This window comes from Mycetomoellerius zeteki, unplaced genomic scaffold (genome assembly GCF_001594055.1).
Source record: "Mycetomoellerius zeteki isolate Tzet28-1 unplaced genomic scaffold, Tzet1.0 scaffold25, whole genome shotgun sequence".
NCBI classification, from domain to species: domain Eukaryota; kingdom Metazoa; phylum Arthropoda; class Insecta; order Hymenoptera; family Formicidae; genus Mycetomoellerius; species Mycetomoellerius zeteki.
In genome coordinates this window covers 2,539,358-2,565,568 of record NW_017257227.1, presented here as the reverse complement: position 1 = coordinate 2,565,568, position 26,211 = coordinate 2,539,358, and the positions used below count along the sequence as shown (strand labels likewise).

General features: G+C 33.0%; 4 protein-coding genes across 5 annotated transcripts; 1 reads left to right on the top strand and 3 right to left on the bottom strand.

Moving 5' to 3' along the window:
* The first annotated feature begins 85 nt into the window (after nucleotides 1–85).
* On the top strand, nucleotides 86–1,470 carry LOC108723730 (stromal cell-derived factor 2). The gene is made up of 4 exons (XM_018449666.1): nucleotides 86–291; nucleotides 606–801; nucleotides 874–1,098; nucleotides 1,219–1,470. The coding sequence occupies exons 1-4, from the start codon at nucleotides 123–125 to the stop codon at nucleotides 1,385–1,387; spliced, it is 759 nt and encodes a 252-aa protein (XP_018305168.1). The 5' UTR covers nucleotides 86–122; the 3' UTR covers nucleotides 1,388–1,470.
* A 473-nt stretch (nucleotides 1,471–1,943) lies between these two features.
* On the bottom strand, nucleotides 1,944–3,698 carry LOC108723755 (palmitoyltransferase ZDHHC22). The gene is made up of 2 exons (XM_018449703.1): nucleotides 3,495–3,698; nucleotides 1,944–3,312 (listed from the first exon to the last, which is right to left on the bottom strand). Exon 2 carries the CDS (start codon nucleotides 3,197–3,199, stop codon nucleotides 2,330–2,332), a length of 870 nt encoding a protein of 289 aa, XP_018305205.1. The 5' UTR covers nucleotides 3,200–3,312; nucleotides 3,495–3,698; the 3' UTR covers nucleotides 1,944–2,329.
* Nucleotides 3,699–4,852: 1,154 nt separating this feature from the next.
* Naprt (nicotinate phosphoribosyltransferase) lies at nucleotides 4,853–13,197 on the bottom strand. Its single transcript, XM_018449879.1, is given in 11 exon segments — nucleotides 4,853–5,665; nucleotides 5,888–6,016; nucleotides 6,626–6,946; nucleotides 7,010–7,235; nucleotides 9,433–9,626; nucleotides 9,752–9,870; nucleotides 10,839–11,050; nucleotides 11,292–11,418; nucleotides 11,497–11,610; nucleotides 12,471–12,804; nucleotides 13,024–13,197. Coding segments are annotated over 10 exon segments (1,725 nt in total). The 5' UTR covers nucleotides 12,676–12,804; nucleotides 13,024–13,197; the 3' UTR covers nucleotides 4,853–5,587.
* Nucleotides 13,198–22,391: 9,194 nt separating this feature from the next.
* LOC108723861 (zinc finger protein 568) lies at nucleotides 22,392–25,886 on the bottom strand. 2 transcript variants are annotated; one of them, XM_018449888.1, is made up of 5 exons: nucleotides 25,631–25,886; nucleotides 23,912–24,151; nucleotides 23,598–23,827; nucleotides 23,116–23,499; nucleotides 22,392–22,858 (listed from the first exon to the last, which is right to left on the bottom strand). In XM_018449888.1, the coding sequence occupies exons 1-5, from the start codon at nucleotides 25,808–25,810 to the stop codon at nucleotides 22,513–22,515; spliced, it is 1,380 nt and encodes a 459-aa protein (XP_018305390.1). In that variant the 5' UTR covers nucleotides 25,811–25,886; the 3' UTR covers nucleotides 22,392–22,512. The 2 variants fall into 2 exon arrangements, with proteins under 2 accessions (XP_018305390.1, XP_018305391.1); XM_018449889.1 differs by lacking the exon at nucleotides 25,631–25,886 and adding an exon at nucleotides 24,576–24,819.
* Nucleotides 25,887–26,211: the final 325 nt, after the last annotated feature.

The following is a 26,211-nucleotide window of genomic DNA, read 5'->3' as shown; positions in this document are numbered from 1 at the left end:
TTTATTATACGGATTAAATCGTTAAACAATTACGTTGTTTCGAACTTGGGTAAACAAAGCAGAAAGACGAGCATCGCGCTGGTATCGGGACGCAGACGTCGCGGACACGTGGATGATAACCAATGGGGAGGCAACACGTATTCACGCCCCTATGTATTATCGCCGGTGACGGTTTCTTGCTCGATTGTGTCGTTAATTACTGCCGAGAGCACCGATCCATGATGGATTACACGGTGCATCTACTCTTTTCAAGCTTCGTAATAGTTTTGCTTCACATAAATTACATTCAAGGTATTCTTTACATTTATTTCGTAGAAATATGATTCTATAAATATAGAGTCAATAGGTTATGTTAGTCCCATCATTGAAAATGTCATTTCGTATCTTATCAATATGTATATTTTTTGCTTGATTTTATTTATGTTGATTGATCATATTCGCATTATAATTAACGCCAAGGATATTTTCAATTGCGTATGAATGTTTTTATAGTATAATTGACATACCTCAGTATCTTAATATAAGTGGAACACTGCATATGTAATAAACTTTGTCAAGTATATCTTAATTTGATACATACTTTTTATTACTTTTTATTACTTTAGCTAGAGGGACCCAACATGTAACATGCGGCTCTGTACTAAAATTAATGAACGTAGACTATAATGTAAGGTTACACTCCCACGAAGTAAAGTATGGTAGTGGCAGTGGACAACAATCTGTAACGGGTACCAATGCCAAAGAAGATGGTAATTCCTACTGGCTCGTTAAAGCTGAATCAGGAAAGCAGTGTTTGCGAGGGTAAGCTACGATTCATATTCACACATGTATTGATTACAATAATTTTTACCTTAATGATGATCTTTTCAATAGGAGGCCAATTAAATGCGGAGATATTATCAGATTGGAACACGTTGTGACAAAAAAGAATCTTCACTCGCATCTTGTTAGCTCACCTCTGACTGGAAAACAGGAGGTCTCAGCCTACGGGGATCACAAGGGAGAAGGTGATACTGGTGATAATTGGATGTTAATATGCCACAATGATTTTTGGGAAAGAGATGATACAATTATGTTGAAGCACATTGATACTGAAAAGTAAATATACTCTCTATAGATTTTTCAGACAGAATAGAAAATCCTCTATGGATTTTCACTATTTTCAGTATAGATAATAGATAGTACTGTTTAGATATTTAAATGATATTGTGTGTTTAGGTACTTGGCTGTCAGTGGCAGAACTTATGGTACTCCAATTAGTGGCCAGACTGAGGTAGTAGGCGAATATTCTTCAAGCAGTCCTCATACACAATGGTCTGTGATGGAAGGATTGTTTATTCATCCTAATGATTTCAAAGCACAGCATTATCAACATACAGAATTATAAGACAATTTTTATAACGGTAATTTAATTTAATCTGCAAGACATGTATATATGCATTGCAAAGAATGCGTAAATAAATTTGGGGAAAGTGCATCATTATTAGAGTAAATGTCATTAAATGACGTTTATTTCTTAAGCTCAATGTATTTGTTATAAAACTGTGCTTTCAAGATTTTCAGGATTGTTTGAGAAAAATTTACAGAATCAATTGCTTAAAGTTAGTGAATATAATTATATTGATTTAAAATTTAATATAATATCCTCAGTCCTACTATTACATTTTACACTATCATTATATTTAAAATCTTTATATTTGTGGTAATCATATGAATTAAATTAATAAGTAATTAAATAAATTAAAATCACACAGTATACCAAATAATTAAGAAAGATAATTATAATATCACTGTTAAGTATACATGTAAAGTAAATTGAATCAAATATAAAATATATATCCGAAAATGATTATTGCGGAAACAAAATAAATACAAACGCAAGTATTCTATATGTTTTATATAGAATACTTAGCCTCAACAAATTGACTTAGCCTCAACAAACATTAATTTTTAAATTAATCATCTAAGAAATATGTGAATTATTTATTACATGTGATCTGGATTTACGCATTATAAGGATACTTCCAAATACTATTCATGTATGAAAAGTGATATGCAAAAAGTGGTCTATTGTAATTACAAAAGTCATAAGTTTGGAAAAAAGTTGTGACCCATTAAGGAAGAATATCTATAGAATATCTATCTATATATAGACTTCATTAATATCCTAAAATATTCGATAATTGTAAAATGCCCTCATATCTGTGTTCTCTGTCATGTATGAATGCATAAGTATGTTGTACATATGACTGTATTTATTGCTACATAAGTATATAATAAAGAAATATGTGTTAGATTTAATCAGGATTCATTGTTTACTCGATTAGCCTTATACTTCCTTTAGTTCGTACTTGCCATTGATATCTCGCGTGCCTATGAGACCGTTATACGGAAAGATAATATTCGATAGACCGTAACTTCCAAAGATCTCCTTCAGATTTTGTCTTCCTATTACATTAACATAATGCTGTTTGCCGGTCAAACAACTGTGCAACTTCCATATGCCGAACACCAAACAGATACACAGGATTGACATCAGTGTATCGAATGTCGTGACTAAAAATATACTTGAAAACATATCTCTGGAACGCATCAGTCTCGCCAGGGCAATAGGGAAACAAAAGTTTAGGAATATATTGAAGTAATCCGCGTCGCTCTTCACTATACGATTAATGTTCTCATACATGTATGGGCCCAGCACGCACAGGGAATACAAGCATGTTAGCGAGGTGTAGAAACAAAATAGGATAAAGTTGCCCATGTTCTGGCGAAGTATGCAGGCACCCAGGAAGAAGCAATGATGATCCTTGAAGTGAAAGCACTTTTTACAGAAGACGCAGTGCTGCGTCGGTTTGCACATGTAACTTTGACACTTCTCGCAATGCCAGAACTTGTAGGTCGTGTTGTGCGTCGGCAGTTGCATACTGTTGGTCTGTTCGACTTTACGCTGTTGAGTGATCACGCTGAACAAGTTATTCTGTATCTCTTTGACCTTCATCGGATTTGACTTACAGCTGATGCTATACACCGAGTACCAGTTGAGATATACTTGCATACAGAGGAAGACGAAGATTGGCGAGACCTTCTCATTGATGTAAATCGTAATTGCAATGACAAATACAGTGGTCATCAACGTCACTAACGGACATAATTGTTTAACAATTTTCAGACAAGTTTTTATATACCGAGGCCGAGGCATACCTCAAAGATAAATAGTCTCTTTACTATCTATAATGTATAAAATCAATTTTCAGACATCTATTCGAGCATGAATCTCTTCGTTTTATACAATTTCTTCTGGTATTTATATTTCTGAAAAGATAATAAGTTTATCAGATAAATATTCTCAACGATATGATTCGTTCTTATTCCGATTTTATGTTAAGAAGAAATACATATTCTTCTTTAATATAAAGATACACAATTTAACATTGTTAAAAATCGTCAACAAACATTGTGTTATTAATTTTTGGCATATATAATCGTTCACGGACCTTAATCATAACCTCAAATTTATTCTCGTACGTTTCATTTAATTCAGTTTTTTATTTAATTCAACAGGTCGTAGCTATCTTCGAGATAAATACGATTATTTGTAACGACCAACAGTTGTCGTAGCATAATTTTCTCAAAAATGTTCGTATTTCTCACAACAACAACGCATCTTTTCACTAGATATCCCAACGTGCATTGTACATATGTCTATCATCTATGACATCTATGTATATCATGTAATACGTATATAATTACAATCGCATTGTTGATAAACATTAATAACAGAAGTATATCGATGCATATTCGCATAAAAAATAATCACATTGTCAAATCTGTTCAAAAGTTATCCCTTATATTGCGATTTTCTCAATATTTAGCTGTAATTTGAGCTTTCTTTTTTGTATTTTCCTCTCCAAAGTTACCCGGAAATTCTCCTACAATTTTGTATCTTTAAAAAATCTCCCAGTAAAAAGAAAAAAACCTCCAAATCTAGTAGAAATTTTACCAAATTGGCAACACACTAAACTAATTATGCCAGAAAGATCTCTCACTTCTAAGTAATAACAATCTTTGTATTAATATATTATTTAAATTAAAAAAATTAGGCTCTTCGCGGAAAATATTTCGGAGAGAGCAGAATGGATTTATGAGGATTTAATTACAAACAGATATATAACAGCTATATGCTATTTATTCTCACTATAAAAAAACACGGGTATATTTTACACAATTATGTTTATATAAGTTTTAAACGAGCGTTACAAAATGATAACAGATCTATGTTGAAAATATATGGTCAATCATGATTAAAAACAAGATAAAAACATAAGCAATTAATTGTAAATTAATCTTAAGTGTGATAGTGTTAAAAACTATTCGAAAAATAATATACAATAAGCTTTTTTTTTTTCTGAATAAATATTCGAATAATATCAATTAGAGACCCCATTTATATATACACATATATATATATCGGTCTACATACTATGAATTAATTAAAACATGTAGATAATAAACAAAATTTATCTTTGAATTTAGCTCATTGACAAATATTAATTTGAAATCTAATACACATTCTCTTTTACCTTTCTCTCTCTTTTCTTCTCTTAATATGTATACATCAATACAGACTTTTATACATATTGTACATACGTGTAAAATTATAAATATCTATATTAATTATTATGCCTATCTTTGTACATTTGTGTAAATAACAACGGTAAATATATTGAATGTATCACTCTTATACGAGAATATTATTAAAGCAGTCTTCAGCAATTATATAAATACACAATAATACAATTGGAATTTATAAATATATATAATAGAACAAATCTTCTAAAAAAAGGAGCAGAAAGAAAGTATAACAAAAAAGAAGAAAAAGAAGAGAGACCAGCAACACAACAATATGATCAAAATTTAGTGAAACGCTTATGCTACCATATATTGCCATTCTTTGAAGTATTTTCAACCGTGTATACACATATATATACTCTACATTATCTATAGAATTTATCTTCTATGGAGTTAATCATTACTCGGAAATTTGAGTTGTGCATGCCTAAAATCACATACACACTGTACTTTTTTTGTACACTATTTTGTACTTTTTTTTTTTAATAGGAATAAGAATACGTGTATGTGTGTGCGCTACGAAACTACTGCTCGTAAATAGACTTCTGTAACGGAACATCTCACTCTATATAAATCGTGTAAAACTATACAAATATATTATAATATGATTTGCGCAAGATTTACCAAAATATACTGTTGCAATGGTGATAATATAATTCGATATTTCAACAATGGAAAATGTAAAAAATATGCTCTTTAGGATCCTCGCTCTTTCTCTCTAATGATTACATTCCATATTATAATCATACTATGCATACATATATGGCTCAATTTGATGTTTATGATACATATATGCTCGATTACAACGGTACGTTGTTTTTACATTTTTTTTTTAAAAGAAGACTTATTATATTATGCATTTCCTTAGCAAATCTGTGATTCCTGATTCTGTTATTACTCTGTATTTATAATTGCTAGAGACTAGTTTAACGATACTCTTGTATAAGAGTAGTATGCTTCACCGTAATTCTCCGATCGGCGCATTCTGAGACCACAATTCGTCTATAAATCTATATAAAATATCACTGACAGCTACCTGTAACAGACATTAAGAAAAAAAATATATTTGTATAATCTATCGTATATTTACGAGATTTTCATGAATAATTCTGCTATCTACTTTAATATCTGAATTAAAAAATTTCAAAATATTAGGGATTTTAGAAAAACCGTCAAATTTATTTCAAACAACTTCAAGTCGAGCAATCTGTATTTGATTATATCAATCCTCAGTAACTCTCAAGTATTAAGATTTTACCTTATATGGTGTTGGATTCAAGTTTCTTTTATGATCGTTACGCAATGTATTGAGAGATTCTTGCACTCTATTGCGAACCTCTTGCAAAGTAGGTAATGGTTGATACAATTTGCCATCTTTCCAGTATATCTGTAAGATATTTTTACTCATTAATTATAAATCATAAATATTATTAACGTCAGTAGTATCAATAACAATATGTATAAAACCGCTTATAAAATAACTGATAAATAGTTTATATATTAAAACGCGCAGTGAAATAATCACACAAAAAAAAAATTTAACTATAAATTGATCAAATCTAAACAGAATGGAAAATTTTAAACATCCATATATTATTATCTATAATATATTATATAGTATAATTTGAAAATTATAGGATTCTTTTTATTTGATTTATTTTTATCAGTCTAAATTTCATTTATAATTGAAAACTTATTATAATCAGATGATATTCTGAGCGCGAACGTGGTGTAACAGACAGCGCACTATCTAGAAATCCCAGGTTCGATTCCCGGCAGAACCGAAAAATTTTCGTACACTCTTAGCTCCTCTCGGAAAGCAAACCACCAAGTAGTATACTTGCCCAAACCTCTCTACCAAAAATTACCGTTCAGAATCGGCGTTTAAACTGTAGGTCCCCATATACGTGTGTATGATCACTGTGCGCGCACGGATATATGAGAAGGAGGCGCCTACGCGCTGAGATAACGTATGACACTTGAAGAAGATATCTACCTTGTGCAGAGACTCCACTCGGGATGGTGTAACATTAGCCCTTTTTGTTTGCTGAAACGGATGCCTACAAAGAACCTTCTGCATTACTTGCGGTGGGTCTTCCGTTGTTATCTGCAAAAGATCTATCAATGCGTAGCCATCCGATCCATACAGTCTATAAGCATCTTTTCTGCCTGGTATTGTGACCTTTCCAACTTCTTGACTCAACTTGATTCTCGGTTCATTATTAATTTCTACCATTTTGTAAACGCATCCCAGAGCCGGTTGTCTTTGGCATGTTACGAGATGCGTTCCAATCCCAAAACAATCAATTTTGTGGCTCTGGAAAATATTCATTTTTTTTTAATTATACATTTTTTACATTCGCGATTTATAAATTTTTACCTGCTCGTTCAAACTTATTATAGTCTCTTCGTTGATGTCGTTGGACGCGCAAATCATCAATTTTGCAAACCATGGTATGTCGTACTTGATGGCAATTTTCTCGAAAATATCTCTCGCCACGTTACTAAGATACGCTAAATCGCCGCTGTCAATCCTGATACCGATAGCTCTGTATCCCAAGTCATTCAAAGCTAACGCTACCGCGCAGAAGTTTAACAGACCGCTCCTATTCGTAAAATATATATCTATGAGATATCTAAATGACTAACACTACTCTAGTTCTATATTCTACTTCTAACTACAACTAAATGAATTAATTGTAAAGCAATCTAGTCACACACTTTTTATGCTATCATATAATTCGGTAACAACTGTATAAAATAAAGCCTAAACTTGGCAATGTATTCTGTGTGAAAATATATTCTTGTTTTTTCGTTTGTATTTTCGTTTCAATTTAAATTAAAAAATTAATTTCTGTCGCATTACTTTTATACTTTTTGCAACATCAAATTTACTTCTTTAGATTTGCCAAGTTTAGAATTAAGAAACATTGCGCACAAAAGATTAAGTACATAATAAAATAACTAAAACTACATAAAATTGCGCATTCACTGTTAATTGGTATAAAAAGAGTAATAAGTATTTCAACCAATTATTGTATTGTCATTTAATTTACGTTTCCAATAAAAAAGTATACGATATTCTAGCAAATATACAAATATATAGCCAATTGGTATATCGATGATATAAACATATCACGATAAATATAATGTTTTATTTACAAATATATTCTTTCGCTTTTTTTTTACAATATATTTCCTTTTGTATAATATTTTGGTAGTGTGGCAGTCTTGTGTATATTAAACTTATGACAAAATTTGCGACGAAATTGTATATGTTTAAATAACAAAATATATAAGATATTTGTGTAACATACAAAATGTGCCCATGTCAATTTCTGAAAGTATTAAGGGGCAGAATTGGGAGGGGCACTATATAAGTATCATAAATATATAGTGACTAACAACTAAATTCTAATGAAAAATAAGATTTTGGTTATTTTAATTGGCACGTCATAGGAGTAGCATGATATGATAACAATTTGCAATTTGCCCGTTTTACAGAATATTTACGACATTTTCTAAGTGAAAGATAGAGGAGTAAATTAAATTAATATATTATCAGCTATTAAATAAAATTCAAAGAAGCTTCAAATTGCCGAGTTATAGAAATATATCAAAATAACTTTCTATGTATCCTATTAAATCTCAACCATTATAATATTACTTATGAAGGGATAGGCTTCGGTGGCGCAAAAAAAATTGAAATATGATTCGCAAAGCATAGATTTGACGAGAAAAAGGGGGAAGAAAAAGAATCGCATTCCGCAAAACAGGCAAAGAGAACGATATCGTACCTCATATAGAGCTCACCCAATTCGCCTCGTCTTAAAAAGCCATTCTTGTGAAGTTGCGAAGTTGGTTCTGATTTAATTGGGTTGTTTCTCACACCGTTTTGGGCGTGTGTATTGGACCCATTAGTTAGAAGTTTATTCTTTACATTTAGGCTGGCCACTTGTGCCTGCCCCTTGGCCGACGTCTGAATGCTACAAACACACTCCTGTTAGGCTACAGTGTGTATACGCATGTCGTCGTGTCTGTTCGCGACGCGCTGACAAAACTAAATTATAAAATCACTAGTGACATCGAATTAAGAATATACTTCTGTCTTATTGAAATATAGATATAATTACGCTAATTACTTTTTATTTCTATAGGTAGAAGATAAGTATGTACGAGATAAAAAAAAGAAATTTTACAGTAAAAATTATAACACTTGATCTTTGAAATTATAATTGTCATATATATTACAAATTATATACAGTATACACCTACGCATAATTAGAAAAACGATTTTAATTATGTATGTGTGTCACGAACATCCTCTACTGCATACGTAAAAAATATAAGCTAATACATGCATCGACAACAATTGACGTGCGCAGTATACGTAATGTCTCAAAATATGTGCCTACAATACTTTAAATAATTTTTATTTTAAATAATCAATTTTAAAGATTCATTCCTAAAATATCTTCACTTTTTGTTAATTTAAATATTATATATACAACACAAATATCTATATATAAAATTATTAAAATAAATATACACATATGTATACACAAAATTATCAAAAGCATAATAAAACTATTCGTGAAATATGCGAGACATACAGTGTACTAGTAATATAAAAGAAATAAATATAAACAATAAAATTTATGCAAATCCCATGCATTGATGTAAAATTGATGCGAGTGTGCATCGAAAGAAAATTAACCAAAGCTTACAAAATGTCAATTCAAAAAATAAACATCGAGTTTTCTACTTAAAAGCATCAAATAAACAAGCGACATAATTACATACCTCTTAACATCATACGTGTCCACAAGAGCAGTGAATCTTTCCGGGAAAGCGACGGCGTAACTAATTAAAGCCGCTAATTCTCCATCAGACGCCTGCGAAGCTAAAGCTCCCAAATCGTCAGCAATAGCTTCGCGATGCTTACAAGCAAGTTCCAATACATCTAAAATGTCACCCGTTTGCTTATGCGCCAATGTCTACGAGAGAAACAGATCAATCTTTTTTTTTTCTTCCTTCCAATTATATTATGCAGAATTTCAATTTAACATTTATTAGAGTTAATTTAATTAACTTAAAGAAGATTCGTGTCGAATGTACCTACTTTCCCTTGCAGATCGCTGATGCAGGTGAAAGACGTGATATATGCGTGTGCATGTGTACCACATACAGGTATATTGAACAGCTTTCCAGCCAAGACATTACTAGTCCCATCAAATCCACCTGTAACACAATAAATTACTTTTAACTTAAATTGTTTCTAATTTTTAATTTGCTTATGTCTCATATATTAAAATATGTGCATATTTTGAAAAATATATTAGCGTTATATAGTCAATGTTTTATAAACATTTGTTAAACAATAAAAATATTTCCGATTGTCTTTAGTCTATATTTAAATAAAACTGCTAATGATTTCTCTGTTTGAAGGTATTTTAGTTGACCCGCAACCTACATGCGTTTAAAAATAATAGCTAATTAGTTTCAACAGTTTCACATGAGACATATATGCAAGTGTTGTGCGCGCACGCGCGCGTGTATATCCAGTTGAAACTATATATTCTCTATCTGACCTAAATTGTTACTCATCACCTAGGCAGTACCAACCGGCACTGAGTGGAACAATGTATTGATTTCACTTTTCACAAATTGTTAAGTATAATGTAAGGGTAATGGAGTGGTACCAGACACCTCCGTTTTCATTATATATTATATTATAGACTGGCATAAGTATATTTAAGGTTTTTTATATTTTAAACTTTATATGGTTAATAAATAAAAATATAAAAGTTATTCAAGATATATTATGTAGAAAGATATTTATACATTTTATTAGCAAGTATCAAATGTACAAGTTACGTGCAACAAAAACTTTTACGCTCATATGCGCTTTCATAATGCCATTGCGACATTGTACAATTACCATGCACAGTAATTAGTATAATGAATGTATGTAATACAAAAAAAATAGCAATTGATACAAGTGGCAAACACAAATTTCTTATGCAATGGATTTTTTGGATTCAATGTTAATTCTGAAGCTCATTTTATGTAACAGAGTTACAGTAACCATTTTGTTTTAAACATGAAAATGCGGTATCTGTAATTTCTCATTAAATTCATAATATAATTGTAGTCCGTAAACTATATCACACTAATTAAATAAGGTAAGTATAAGTAAAATTATTTACCAACATAGCTGTATTTAGATGCACTCAATCCTCCATCAGGTCCTTGCGCTCTTCGAAGACCAAATTCAAGCAACGTTATGTTTTTCCCAGCTACCATGCGATATCTTGCCGCATTGGTCGCCATTAGACTTGCATAGTTGACCAATGTTAACAGAGTTGTTTCTAAGAGCTGTACCATTATTAATGGTCCTTCCACTCTTATTAAAGGAACTCTGTAATTAAAAAATTAACAATTATATCTAAGCAATTTACATTTATTCAAACAATAAATTAAAATTACAATAGACATTAATTAAATTGTTAAATTTTTTTAAAATTCATTTATAAATACACATTAAAAATTTTTATTCGTATTTCTGTTGCAATGATATACGTTTCTAAAATACTAAAATTATTATATCTCTAAACTGACTTTTCAGGGGAAAGAATGAGAAAAATCTTTTTTAAATTCACCTTGGAAATACGACCGATCCCTCATCTATGGCGTATATTGTAACATTTCTTGCAGTAAGACTTTGTAGATAATCAAAGAATCTTTGGTCTACCGTAGCAGGCATAGTCGACTTCAGGTACTTGATATCTGTGATACCAAAAATAAGGTAGTATATAATTCATAAAATATATATGGGCATAGTAAGTAGCTCCAGGAAATACGTACCACTAGGAGAATAATGAAATTTATTCAAGAACTTTATGCACTCCTCAAGCCCAGCGAAGATCGTGAATTCTCCCTGAAAAGGATTCTTTTAAGCCATAGTGATTTGATATAAATCTGAAAACAAGCATTGTCCTTCAGTAAATAAGAAATAAAACTTGGAATACGAAAAACATTTAAAAATTCAGCGTCGTCTCAAAAACATTACGGAGAACTGATTATAGTATATCAGTAAAAAAAGGGAAAGTTACATAAGAAACAAATTGCATTTACTAACAGTTTATACCAAATTGTATCTTCAATATTCCATAATTAAATACGTTAATATCGCGCTTTTTACCGACGGGAGAATTGCCACGTTTCCATATCGTCTTTTTATCTCCTAGCTGCGTTTTACAGTGCATACCGAAGGTAACGCGCGTGTCTTTTTGCATGTGAAAGCGGCTTTGTGGGAAAAAATATTCTAAGCAGGTTTACATCGACAAACATAAATGTCGCGAGATATGTCAGCAAGAGACGTTTGTGTGTGGCTTACATCATCGTCAGGATATTTACAAACGTAATCATGCTTTTTATACTTGTATTTGCGCGCGTAGTTATACGAGTGATACAATTGACCCTTTCCGCTCGGCGAGAACGTGTACAATTTAGCATAACAATTCCGTATGTACTTTGTTCGCGTACGATCCTCTCGTTCCTCGCCGTCGTGGCGTCGAGGAAATCGCCAATCATTCAAGTAAAAAAGAATAAATTCTTCGCGCTGGAAAAAAACGCGACTCCGCCGCTCTCGTTCGAGAAACGCATTTCCTGGAAAGCGAGCATCGCTCTTTGCGACAGGTCGGAGCCTCTCACTCGCGCAGACGATTCGTTCCCGTCGAGGACGAGAGCGACGACGGAACTGAGGTTAGCTCGACGCACGGATGGCCGAGGCCGGAATCTGTGATACGCGTCTCACTCCCTTCCCCATCGCTACGTACCTGTGAGCAGCGGCTGAACGATGCCGTTCTGCCGGGAGTTGCAGCACGTCCCACCGTCGTCGTCCGTCGACATCTCGAAAATAGGAGGCCCGCTCGCGTGCGCCGGATCCGTGAGGTACGACTCGCCGCTCTCCCGATCTCGCCCCGTCGGCGCTGCCCCCGCAGATCCGCTCGCTTTTACACTCACTTTTTGCACTTTCTGCATCTCGGAAATGAAACGGATATATGGCGCACACATGCAACCCACACGCGTATACGTGAGGTTCGTTAGATATATATCATATGTTAGATATTAAGCTTGTCGCGCAAATAACCTTTGTGAACTCATTCCCGTCTGTAAAAAGAAAAACGATACAGTTGTAGCGAAATATTAATACGATTGATTAAATTGATTCACTGAAAATTAATGGAGTCTCATTCGAAACCCCCCTCCCCTCGTATTATCCCGCGATGAAACAAAAGAAATGCTGGGTCAAGTATATTCGGCGGGAAGAGCAAAAAAGAGAAGAGGGATTAACGAGGTCGCGCGACGGTTGCGAGAGACGAGCCTTACTTCTTGCACAGGGCCCTCGCTATCCGATCCGACGGTGATCCGCGATCCGCACCGGCACTGACGATGATAACGACGCGATAGCGTCGACTAGCATGCCTCCGCGCGAGCCGCGATGTAATATACGGCTCGCGAGAATCGATAGGGAACGTTTGAAGGACGCGCGGCGGCGTTGGCACGGCCTGTTACACCCGCCGATCTCGCTAATTGCCAGAGCCGTTTGTCCGAAATTCAACCGGGCAATCCGGGTATCGCGGATCCGGATTCCGAGATCTGATGTCTGCGTGCGCATCCTCCCCGCTCTAGTTTTTTTAGCGCGAGAGGAAAGATTGCGCAACTTAACGTATTTTACGCTTATTTCATTAATATTAACCCAGACAGCACACAATATTTATGAAATATTTATAAGACTTTATAGATTCCACAGATCATAAACATTTATTGTAAATATTATGAAATATATATTGTAAATATTGTTGTAAATGCTATGAAAGTATTATTAAGACGTTAGAATCTAAGTAAAAAATAGTTATTATAAATATTTATATTCATCATAAATATTACATAAAATATTTAGAGAGAGAGAAAGTCTATATTTTAATAATATTTCAAATAAAGCTTTATATAAAATATGTTTAAAATATTTATATAACGTTATATATTAATGCTGTAATTACCCTCCCCCCCTTTTGAACGATATGCGAAAAAAAGATATTCTTAGATAAAAAAAAAGAGAAACAAAAAATTAAATTTTATAATTATTTTACATGTTGTTACTCATGTGTGAAACTTGTGTGTCAAATTTAATAATTTTAATAACAATCATTACCAGCGGTATTAATAATCAGTTGTGCAATAAAAAGAATTTACTATTAAATATGAATGCAGTATCAGGACGATCATGCACGTAACTACAAGCTTGAGATCGCGAACTCTAAGCAACACATATAATATTTTCATAAATGTGTTAAATTGTAAATTGTGTCAACATCATAACAATTTATAATCCTAAAGTAGTTAGGATAGTTGAACATGGCCGGAGACACTATCGCGTCTCCTGATATAGGTAAAGCCATTAGTTTTTACAATGACTGTTATTGTAAGCCTGAAGTATTGTCACAAACAGAGATAAATATTTCTGAATATTCTGAACTTAAAGAAATAGAGAATATTCTTTCTTGCTGCAAAAATCGAAAAGTTGAAGTTTTTATGTGAGTTCAGCTGATAAAGAAAAGTGTTGCGAACACCTTAAAATTTTGAATTGATTAGATTAAAACTGTACGAGTTATCATTACAATCATTTTGGAAAATACTATTTCGATTAATAGAATAATCTATTATCTAAATGAGTTTTAGGTAATTTGAGTACTCGGAATATTTAAAAATATTCTAAAAGAGGTTTAGAGTATTAAAAATGAAAAACAAAAATCGATTTTTGGAATCCATGCCAAAAGAGAATACTCTCTTAAATCAATCGTCAATCGATCTTTAAGTAATTGAATTCGATTCGATAAAGGTGAGTAATCAATACTCATAGAGAGCCACATTAGCAAAATGCCATGCTATTGTTTAAATTGGCATAACTCAAAATATATACAGTCAAATAAAATGTTAAATAGCAAATAATACACTCAAAACTACATATATTCATGTGATAATACGTTCAAGTTTAAGAAAAATGAGGAAGTAAATGTAATTAAATGCTAAAATATAGAAACGTTTCGAAATACTTGAAACGTAAAAATGCGTTATAATAAGTACTGGTTATTGAGTATTGGTAATATTAGCGTCATGGTGTAACGGTGAGCTATTGAACTAATAATTCCATAAGTAATCATTAGAATTCGCTATATAATAGCGGAGATATTAAGGGAGGTCACAATATATACACTAGTCATATAATACCACTTTCTCCTCTATATATATATATATATATATACATATATATATAATTAAAAATTATGTTTACATTACTATTATGTAATATTACTTTATACATTACTATTATATAATATAAAGTAATATTACATAATAGTAATGTAAACATAATTTTTAATTATAATAATGGTATTATATTATACATATATGATCGTTAACATTCACAATTCCTCTTGAATTATTGCCTGAACGTGCGTTTCTTCAAAAGAATAGGATTACGTCAATCCGAACATCATGGTAATGAAGTATAATAATAGCGTGCGAGCAGTGGCAATTAGTTAATAGTTCGATTAAACACATGTATCGTTAGGGGTAACATGTTGCCGCAACCGACGTCGTTGCGGATGATACCGTATACTGCGGCAATCCTCGTTTCCAGTGAGAAAAGAAGAGAGTTTGGAAAAAAAACAGAGAGAAAAAAAGGAGAGATACTTTTCGAACCCGGACAAAGTTTGCGTGCAGAAAAAAATTTAACGCTTTATATATCGCGTGTCGCTTCTTCCGCAGTTGAAATCATGAGTCGCTAAAGTGGAACCTCGAGTCTCATTTCGATGAATCACGCTACCAGTAGTGTAGTATTATATACCAAATACGAAGACAATTATTTAGTTACGTTAGAATTTTCCTAATCGTTATATTTCCACTCTCGACGAATATTATATTTCTTTCTAATTCTTAAATTTGAAACCGATTTAAATATTTATTTCAAAAGTGATATCGGGCCAGGTCTGTAGATAACTTTCTTTGCTCAAGTCAGATTTGTTTTATTCTCTATTTATTCAGTTTCGATAGTATATTCTCTTCAGTAATTATAACGTCATTTATCAACATTATCAGAAAAGGAAAAAGAAAGAAAGACAGAAAGAGAGACAAAAAATAGAGACAAATAAAATTCTTAAAATCTTATACAGATAATCTTATTCTTCTTCTTCTTCTACCATGGTTGTAAAATTTTCTTCTTTATTATCAGTTTATTACGCATAATTGTATTTTATACGTACGCAACACAGTTAGCCAATATTTCGTTCATTTTTATATACAATAAATAAACTTAGAGAATATCATTGCATTCCACATAAGAACGATTTCCATTGAAATTTGTATGTATATTGCAATGTATGCATAATGCATAGTCAAAAAGGATTTTGTATACATATTTACATAAGAGTGGCCTGCTAGTAATTTACATATATTCTTGTGTACATGTATATAAAAGCCCAGACAACAAAAAGTGTCTAAAATCGGGTTATAAGATATTTTTCGGAATACCTACATACGTTTCTAAATAAATTTACAGAAACTATGGCTCTACTCAATTTAGATCTTTATGCGTGGTTTTATGTTTAATTTTAGCTGCTTACTGCATTTTAATAGAATCGTCATACTCTATTGAGAAAAAATCTCTTAACGAAACATATATGTGTACATATAATTATCTTATCATTTATACGTGAAAGGTGCGGCATACTATCTCTTAGATATGATATTTTTAATATTGAGTGTCGTTGATCTTTTTAGACTTTGAATTGTTAGCTGTCTATGCCCGCACAGCATTTTAGATTTCAAATACGTAGTAGATATATGAAATTTGAAATGTTGCTATAAAGCAGATACATAGTAATACGTATGAATCATAGACCAGATATATGTTTAATACCGATAAATGTCCGCCTATATATAGATACGTAATTTACTTACGTATTAGATACATAAAATTGCAATGTTATAGCTATATAGCAGATTCGTAGCAATACGTATAAATCATGTATCAGATACATATTTAATACCGATGAATTTCCATGCTGTAGATACATAATTTACATTAAATACCAAACACATATGACAATATATATTCTTTTCGTATTAAATATGTAAATTATGTATTTGATACATATTCCTAATTTTGCAAATACGCGTTCAAAATTTATAATGTACACCCAAACAACATAAAGTCTAAAATTATGACATAAGACGTCTTTAAGTCGTCTTTTAGACGTAAAAAACGTCTTATGACCTGATTTTAAACACTTTTTGTTGCCTGGGCATGTATTATATAAGCCATTTACAGGCCAAAGTGGGTAATTCTATTTTGGAATTAAAAATAATTTTAATGCCTTGATTGATACTTTGGCTCTAAAATTTGAAGATTCAAAAAGTGAAATTAATCACGACATTGTATGTCACTACGAATATCTACGAAAAATTGAGAATTTTTAAGACAAACAAACCTCACTTTACATCCTATTACAAATATCTAGGAAAAATTAAGAATTTCTAAAATCTTGTCTCAATCTATATAGTTTTTCTGTACTTTTTTTGTTAACATTTGTTTTCCGCCAGGGAACTTACTATTTAATTTAAATTATTTTTTACTATTTAACCTAAATTTGTTTCACACGAATTGTTTCGATCGACATTAAAAATTCAAGCTTGACCGAAATAAGCCTCTATTTCTTAATTGTTGTGTGTTCACATCGCGGTCTAATATGATACTTTAATATTGTTAAATTTGTTATCTAAGAACACACAACAATTAAAAATTGTACTGAACTTATTATTGCCAAAATGATTGTACATACATGATTAAGGCTTCGGTCCCTTTGGCGCTACAAATTCTTCGAAGCATTTTTTGATTGGTCAGTTAGTGAAATTCATTCTTCTGATTGATCAATCAAATACTTTGAAACATTTGTAGCACCATGTTGACCACACCACTGCCGGTTATGCGATCAACATTGAATGATTAATCCTCTTTAAATAGTTTGAATTTTTAACTCTTTCCGTAATCATTCTGCATTAATCATTCCAACCATTTCTGTGTTCCCGCGTGGAAATGTAGATCTATCGACCTTTTTTAAGTTAGCTGATAATTTTATTTCTCTGCTATTTTTAAAATCGTAACGATTTTTCTTTTCCAATATTTTTAGAAAAATGCATGAAACGTAAAATATCTAAACAGTATCTAAAAAAAGAGTTCTAAAGAGAATTTAGAGAGAGGAAAGGAAAATTTAGAATTCTAAATTTACAAATAAAATGTTATTGTCAACAATAAAGAAATCGTACATTGATAACGATGATGAAATGAAAGTAATCTTTTTTAGTAATAAAGTCGATGAAGATTTTAGTAGTCCACTCTACTCCAATGATGGGATAGTGATTAATAAAGGAATGTTGCAGTACAAGATGTAAGCAAAAACTGGGGCAAACTCGTTTACCTTCTTCTTGTAGTTAGTATCCGCAATGCGCGTATATCGTGTACGTATACGAATGAATGTATAACGTCGATTTCCTCGGCAACATTGTTTACTGGTAACCAATAGTGATTCTGTAGAGGAAAGATTTTGATCTGAATCATCATGATCTCTTGATGCGTATTGCGTGTAATTCCGTGATAGTGTCGTAATTCGGTATTAACTGTGTATAATTCGCAATACTGATATATCACTGTTATATCTTATTTACTATTCTTTTTCCAGTATAAAGTCATTGGAGATTGCGTCGATGTCGCTCAGTTTTGCTGAGCGCATCTATAAATATCTTTATGAGAGATATTTATTGCCTATTTCCATCTGATTTCTCACTGTGACGGCAAAATATATCAAACCCCGCCGTCAGATATCTGCAATTAAACGATCCTACCATTCGTCAATTTAACAGTAAAATTCAATTAATATAGTAAAAACAAACTGATAATTAATATTTGTTGCTTTTTTATTTTTAACGCTAACTAGCATTAGTTAATGATGCCAGTTTATTATTTGTTGGTATTCGCGTTGTATATTGCTTGTATATTATTACAATTAAATAAATGTTTTTTAGAATTTACGCACACGGAATGCACAGTACAATTTTTTATGTCAAAGGAAGCAATATTTTAGCCATAATAAATAACTGTAATTTAAAAACTATTGCTCGAACTGATTCTGCCAAAGGAAAATATTGCGTCTTCTATATGCGCAAATTCTAGAACACCCTGTATAAGATGTAAAAAAGCGCGCATTTAATATATCATTAAAAAAAAATCACACAGTGAATAAAAAACATTGATTAGATAATATTAATGTTCGAAGTGTCATTAAGAAAGTGATATATATCAATATTTTACATTCAAATTAGGCGCAATTAGACGTAAATAACATGTTACGCAATACTCAGATATTACGAAAGATTATGTGGACATTATAAAACATATCTAAATCATAGAGGATAAAGTGCTTGGATAACAATATGATCGCGTTGTACTTTCTAAGCAATTTAGAACAATATATGTTATTGTAATTCTCGTTTATCGCTTTAAAATAGATGTAAAATTTGTTGATAACAATTCTAATTGCAAGAAAACATTATCGTATGCATCACTATTGTATGTATCTCCACATAGCGTCTAGATATTGTATTCCGAATTTTCTTCGCTTTAAACTTTATCTATTCTGTATGCCATTTTACAATATTCTGGTTATCACTTATTATATTTGGATACTTATCGTATCACTTGACGTCAATCCTTCTAAAACACGCAGAAAATGGATCTACAACTTTTATGTATCTACAAAGTTAATTTGCAATAAATAATTAAAAAATAAACTGATATATTAAGATAATTTTATTCTTATAAATATAAGATTTTCTTAAATTCCATTTGGGTTTGTGGTAAAACTCTATTTAAAAAGGATCCGTGTATGATGATATGAGAAAACCATTTGATTTCACCGGGATCCAATTTTATATAGGATTAGTGCCGGGTCCTTTATGGAATTAAGTTATTGGAGTAACATCTCACGGATGAATAAATCTAAATAGTAGTGAAAAGAGCGTACGTGATACCCAGGTAGAACACGGAGTCATAATTGTGTCATAATGGTATCACAGAACGTCATCATGACATCATTTGATACCTAAAAATTGACTTATAAGTGACGAATGAGATCATGGTGATGTCCTCATGACTTCTGTGTTCTACTTGGGATGCTCTTAGGAGTGAAAAAGAGTCATCTTGCGTTTTTCACTTCAATAAAAATTTGACGTCCATCCCATGGTCCATCCCCTTGAAGTATCTTAAATTGATGAATACCGTATAACTTAAGAACAAATAAGTCTTCGTATAATTTCTTTGAGACACACTCACGATCGCATATTTACCACGTTTTATATACGTCGTTCATTTATGAGTGCCGATAAAACGTCCTTCCACTCCGTTCCGGATCGATGACGTAGTCGGTCAAAGTTGTGTTATTCTTATGTATGTAATTGCACGGTCATCGATAATACACCAACCAGTTGAACGACATATGCGTTTCTCTTTGTGCGAATGCGGGATAAGAGTTCAACTAATTTTATACAATTAATTTATTTTATATATACGTCACAGATGGTGTATTTTGCACTAACTCTACAGAATGATCCTCCATGGTATTTGTCTGCTGCTAAATATGCTATATATATGTTAATTTTCTGCATTACAACTGGCACTTCTGAATTATTGTTAATTACTAGTTTCGATTGCTAGGACAGTGTGTGTCTTTGGCGTGTCGGTTTTAGAAAAATACTCAATTTTTGATTCTCTAAGGTCTAAAATGCAAGAATGATGACGATTGAGCTGCGAGCATCGGTTCACCGTGGATGCTCTTTCTCTGTCAAAAATTGATTATTTTTGTATATATGTATATATACATATATACAATGTATATATATACATATATACTATTTATTGTTGCCTATGTCTATAAGTGTCTGTATATATAATATATGTCGGCAAGCGTCCGGAAAAAACGTAATCACAAAATACACGCTTGTATCTCTATGAGTTAATAATGTATTAATATAATGCGATTACACATGTGATTTCCTTTTTTTATCTCTGCAATACGTAATACGAGCTACTTATTGTTTGTGTACTGACTGTCGTATGTGTACTTATTTCTTTTTCAGGGCCTGTAATGCTCTCTCTATTTACGCCTTCTGCAATATTTTAGCGCGTGTGCGAATGTATACGGAAGCACGGACTATTATCTACGTTACACGAACTATCTAACTATAATCAACTAACTTAACTATATTTTCCTAATAACTACTCAGACTTCTGTTTAACATTTACCTCATATATCTCACTTATAAGAATAACGTCATGATCGTATTTGTAATATCAACTACGGCGCCTATACGTCCTGCTTATTGATAATTAATACTGCTAGACGACTAGACTTGTTTCATGTAACATTCGGTTTTGTCCGCCCTTAAAATTATTATCTAATTTGACACATAATTTTCGTATACAGTCTTAACATTTATGATGATGTTTGTATTGTGCTAAAAATATGTCACAGACTACAAAATTTTTTTTCCTCCTTTCTGCAAATTTTCCTTTTTCGCTTTTTGGTCGATACATATGTTCCATATAAAGCTCCCTGTGGATTATTCGCTTGATCGCTGTGAGTAAAATAATGTGTTTTTCTTTAGAATCTTCGTCACTGTTTGAATAATGCTACAATCGTGTATAAACTATGCTCGTAGAATAATATTTCTATTAATACGTAAGTCGTAAATTTCATAACCAGTATAAAACGACCAGTACCAATACAATTATCACAGAGTTGTCAAGATAACGTCATATACAGTATAGAACTAGTTTTACAATGTATCTTGCTCAAGGTTGAGAAAGTTACTTTACTAATTACTTATAAGTTACTTTTTATCGTAGAAATTGAGTACAATAAGTTCGAGTATTTTATTTTTTATATTATATTTTATTATTTGCTCCAATTTTGTACTCGATTTCTATAACAAACACATATAAAGCACCTAAAAAGTAACCTTCTCACAATCCTAATCTTGCTATACATAAATTTTTCATGGAAGTAGATATATTATATAAATCATATAGTGTGTGTTATTACTATCTAATCTAATACTGTTTTAATGGTCTCAAGAAAATAAAAAAATGAGGAAATATGCACAAAAATGGCAGTGGAATTTTTATCACAAAAAAGGAAGATATGATAATATATAACAAAATCTGTCTGATTTAAATGTGTTAACCAGTTTACACAATACATTTACAATAATTACATTATATTCTTAGAAACATTTAACAATGATTTCCTATCACTAAAATAATCTGTATAAATTGCATTAATATGCATAAAAAATAAGACTATAAGTATATCGATACTTAAATCTGGCTATGAAATTTCAAACTTACTTTATTTGCTATATGGTAGTAAAGCTTCAACGCTATAAGCTTACAAACAATAATGGAAAGTTACCAATATTTTATATCAACGAACATCTCTATCAGATAGCAGAAAGACGTACGTGTTCAATAAGTAATTAACAAAATATACAATACCAACAACAATATACTTAACGCTAAATGTATATAAATAATTTAAGAACAATAAAACATACAAAATTTCCATTTTCGTACCTTAGCACCGTTAATTTCTGGAAATAAAGTTTACATTACGACAGATACTAATATATGATCAATATACGATCACCTCGGCAGAACATTCATCCGAAATTTTAAGACCAGTCCTCATATTGACTGCCCATGGTTCATCTCATTAAATCCGCCGCTCTCTGTCGATCCCGATGGACTTCCCGGGGATGCATTCTTTTACGATGAGAAAAACAATTGCCGGAGCTCGCGAAAGCTTTCGGACAGTAAGGACACTGATAAGGCCTCGCACCTGTGTGCTGATTTATGTGGAATTTTAAATCCTGATTTCGCTTGAATGTCTTATCACAAAGCGGGCATGCGTGCGGTCTCAAGTCCGAATGCGTTATGCTGTGAGCACGTAACGTCGAATTCGTTGGATACACTCTCCCGCATACATTACACGGAAATTGTACGCCGCTGTGGTACTCCTTGTGTCTGAACAGATTCGATTGAGTTTTGAAACTGCAAGAAATCAAATTTTCTTCGGTAATATTTGAAAATCCTTCAATAATAATATGATTAATACATTATTAGACAATTAAAAATTTAAATCAGTTAAAATTTAAATATTAAAATCTTAATATTATTTCAATATGAAAACAAAAACAAATTAAAAAATTATTTTACAATAGCTTTTTTTTTAACAATAATTCTTTAATCAAGTATTTAGGAAATAAATATGAAATTATTACAAGAATTATTACAAGAATTAAGCGTACATTCTTCCACATATATCACAGCCATACTTTCCTTTAGGCCTGTGAGTCTCTAAATGCACTTTCAGATTTCCCTTTGTAGAAATCTTTTTACTGCAAATTGGACAGATGAAGTTGCTGGACGAATTGTTATCACTGTTCGTGTGAAGCACACCATTTATAGAATAAACGTGTTGAGATTGTAAAATAGGCTTTCCGTCGAATCTTCTCTCTTTGGGTAAATGCGACCACAAGTGATTTTGCAAGCCAATTTGTGATATAAAAGATCGGGTACATATTGTACATTCATGCGGTTTCTCTGATAAATTGGATATAATTTTTTCACTGTCTTCGTGCAATTTAGATTCACTTTCATCTTTCTTTTCTTCGTCTTCCACTTCAGTGTTTCTATAAAACAAATAAGATATATAAGCAAGTACATTCAGCTATCAATATACTCTTTATTTTATATATATATATATATAAAATAGTATAAAAATTCCTACTTGTTTGTTAAAGGTAACGGTTCGGGTGTATGTGTCCTTGTTATTTCTTCCTCGTTATCTGAGGAATCTGAAGCTTCGGATGTAGACTGTTCCATGCCATATTGTAAAAATAGCATTGGATCCACTTTTACTTCCATTTCCTCCATGTTCGGAGTGCAACGTCTGACCTCTTGGAAATTTGATTCCTGTGATCCCAGTGGTTCGTCCTCAGTTAAAATTTCTATCGCACCCTACAGATAACATTGATAATATAATAAATGCTATAAAATAAATAAAAATCTGATATATGCTAAAAGGTAATTTATAATACATACCTTTGTCAATATCGAATGCAATAGCCCTCGATCTTCCGCCTTTTTTATAGTATCTTGCATGTCTTTAATATTCTGTATCTCATCTTCTTGTACAGGATTCGTATTGTCAATGTTACCATAAAGCTGCGATCTCAACTTCTCTTGGGTACGGTATGCCATCATTGCAAAACGATGGACACCCTCCAGTCTCTTGGTACACGTAGAACAGACCATTTTTGAAAATTTATCCTCCGATGACACCTACAAAGCATTTAAAAATAAGTATAAATGTATAAAAATATACTATATTATATGCAACATAAATTATGACGCCAATATCTGAAATTATAGTGTTGGATTAATTCTTTTTATGAAATAAATTGAATTTGTGGAATAAGATTAGAATATAATATACAGATAATATATATAAAAAGGAGGAAAAATATAGATATTCAAATTCCACTTCTCTCTTCTAGAATTCTAGACTGAAGTAAAATATACTATACGTTTTTCCTCAAAACAGAAAACAATAAATTATTACAAAATTATCGCGTTATTAGAATTTACATTTGTGCATTATATTCTATATGTTGATCTATATATACATGACTGTCATTTTCAGATACTGACATCATATAATTTATCAAGTCAATTGTATAATTAAACATTTTATTATCATCATTACGTCGTTATTCGTTTCTCCCATTATTGTCATCTCTCATTTGCACAGCAGCGCGTCGCGAATTCTCTCCCTAATTTCATTCTCGATCGACAATTAACCTAGCTTTCGCGAGAGCGCCGATAACGTCGTCGAGGTGGGAAGGAAAGGACGTTTCGTTTATTTAAAAAGAAAGTCGTCCCGTTTTTCCCCTTTTCGCGTAATCGCGTCTCGGTCGACGCCAATCTATTCCGCGCGTCATTTTCCCCGTCGCTCCACCGCGGACGCGGCCCTCATTTCCGATTGTATTTATAGATATGGCCGCTTATATATAGCGTACACATACACGCGGGCCACGGGTATACTTATTGCAATCAATAAAATGCTAATTTTTAACACTTTTGTAGCTCCGCACACAAAATGGTCGCGCTCATGACCGATGTATTCCGTAAAATACGTAAATACGATCAGCTCTCTGTGAATCGTAACGCGACCGGTTCCTCCGACGAGTCCGCTGATATTTCGCAGCTCGTTAAGAACCGACGCGATTAATTTTTTCAATCGGAGACTTTTGGCGAGGCGTAACCCAATGCTTAAGCATCCGTATCGCGAAAATGTCGCCGTTATATTTAGACGACCGAGTCAATTCATTCGCGTCGAGCCTGATCATTATACGATGAAAAAAAAGAGACGAGATCGGGGAGACGATCGGCAACTCCAAATCGCCGTGATATTTTTCATCGCCGATTTTTCGCGAAACGCTGACGAGGAAAATCGTCGCGATTTCGCGATCAACACGAATCTTCGCGAAGAAGATCGGCGTGCGATTTCGACCGATCTCGAAAAATCGGCTGAGATCGGCAGAGGGACGTCGACGTGAATTTCGAAATTCGGCCGCGACCGGCACGTGATCGCGACACCTGTCGCGTAGAGGAGAGGGGGGGAGGACGAATTTTGAAAGGAAGAAAAAATGAGGGAGAGAAAGGGAGAGAGGAAACGAGGGGGGAAAAAGAGGGAGAGGGAAAAAAAAGGATACCCGCCGCGCGAAGATACGCGCGAAAGCGCGCTCGTGTCTCACTCACCAAGATATGCAGGTATTTCCGTATTTTGGTCTGCAGATAATGACGCCGGCCGTCCTCAGCGAAAATGTGCATCCCGCCGTCGTCGGTGGCGATATCGGTCGCACAGATCCGGCACTGCGAAGCGAGCCGGTCCGCTTGCCGATCGCGCTGCTGCTCGAGATCGCGTGCAGCCGTACCCATTTTTCAAAAAGGAACCGGGAGAGCGCGAAAACGGGGAGAAAAAAAGAGGAGAAAAACGGAGAGATCGGCAAAGGAGAGAGAGAGAGATAAAGGGGAGAAATAATGAAAAAAAACGAAGAACGGCGTGCCGGGGGGAGGAGGGGGAAGACAATTTTTCTTCTCGTTCCACAGCTGGAAGACTTTTTCGTTTCAGCCGATCCTCTCGGCGAGTAGTAACGGCGGCACGCCGACGCGAGGCTTCGTCGGAGACACGTCGGTGATTTTTTTTCTTTTTCTTTTCTCCTCCCAAGACTAGGACGAAACGCCGAATCGCCGAGTCGGCCCGCGACGCGACGTCTTCATGTACCCGGACAACGACGGGGCATCCTCGGTCGCGAGGAGCTGCGACGGCGGCGACGACG

Excerpts from the sequence above, each read along its gene's own strand:
- LOC108723755 (XM_018449703.1), bottom strand. The coding sequence starts at position 3,199 with ATGCCTCGGCCTCGGTATATAAAAACTTGTCTGAAAATTGTTAAACAA.
- LOC108723861 (XM_018449888.1), bottom strand. The coding sequence starts at position 25,810 with ATGGGTACGGCTGCACGCGATCTCGAGCAGCAGCGCGATCGGCAAGCG. Across the intron at positions 24,152-25,630 it reads GGAAATACCTGCATATCTTG|GTGTCATCGGAGGATAAATT; the intron begins GTGAGTGAGACA and ends AATGCTTTGTAG. Across the intron at positions 23,500-23,597 it reads CCGTTACCTTTAACAAACAA|AAACACTGAAGTGGAAGACG; the intron begins GTAGGAATTTTT and ends TTTGTTTTATAG.
- LOC108723730 (XM_018449666.1), top strand. The coding sequence starts at position 123 with ATGGGGAGGCAACACGTATTCACGCCCCTATGTATTATCGCCGGTGAC. Across the intron at positions 292-605 it reads TCACATAAATTACATTCAAG|CTAGAGGGACCCAACATGTA; the intron begins GTATTCTTTACA and ends TTATTACTTTAG. Across the intron at positions 802-873 it reads GGAAAGCAGTGTTTGCGAGG|GAGGCCAATTAAATGCGGAG; the intron begins GTAAGCTACGAT and ends TCTTTTCAATAG.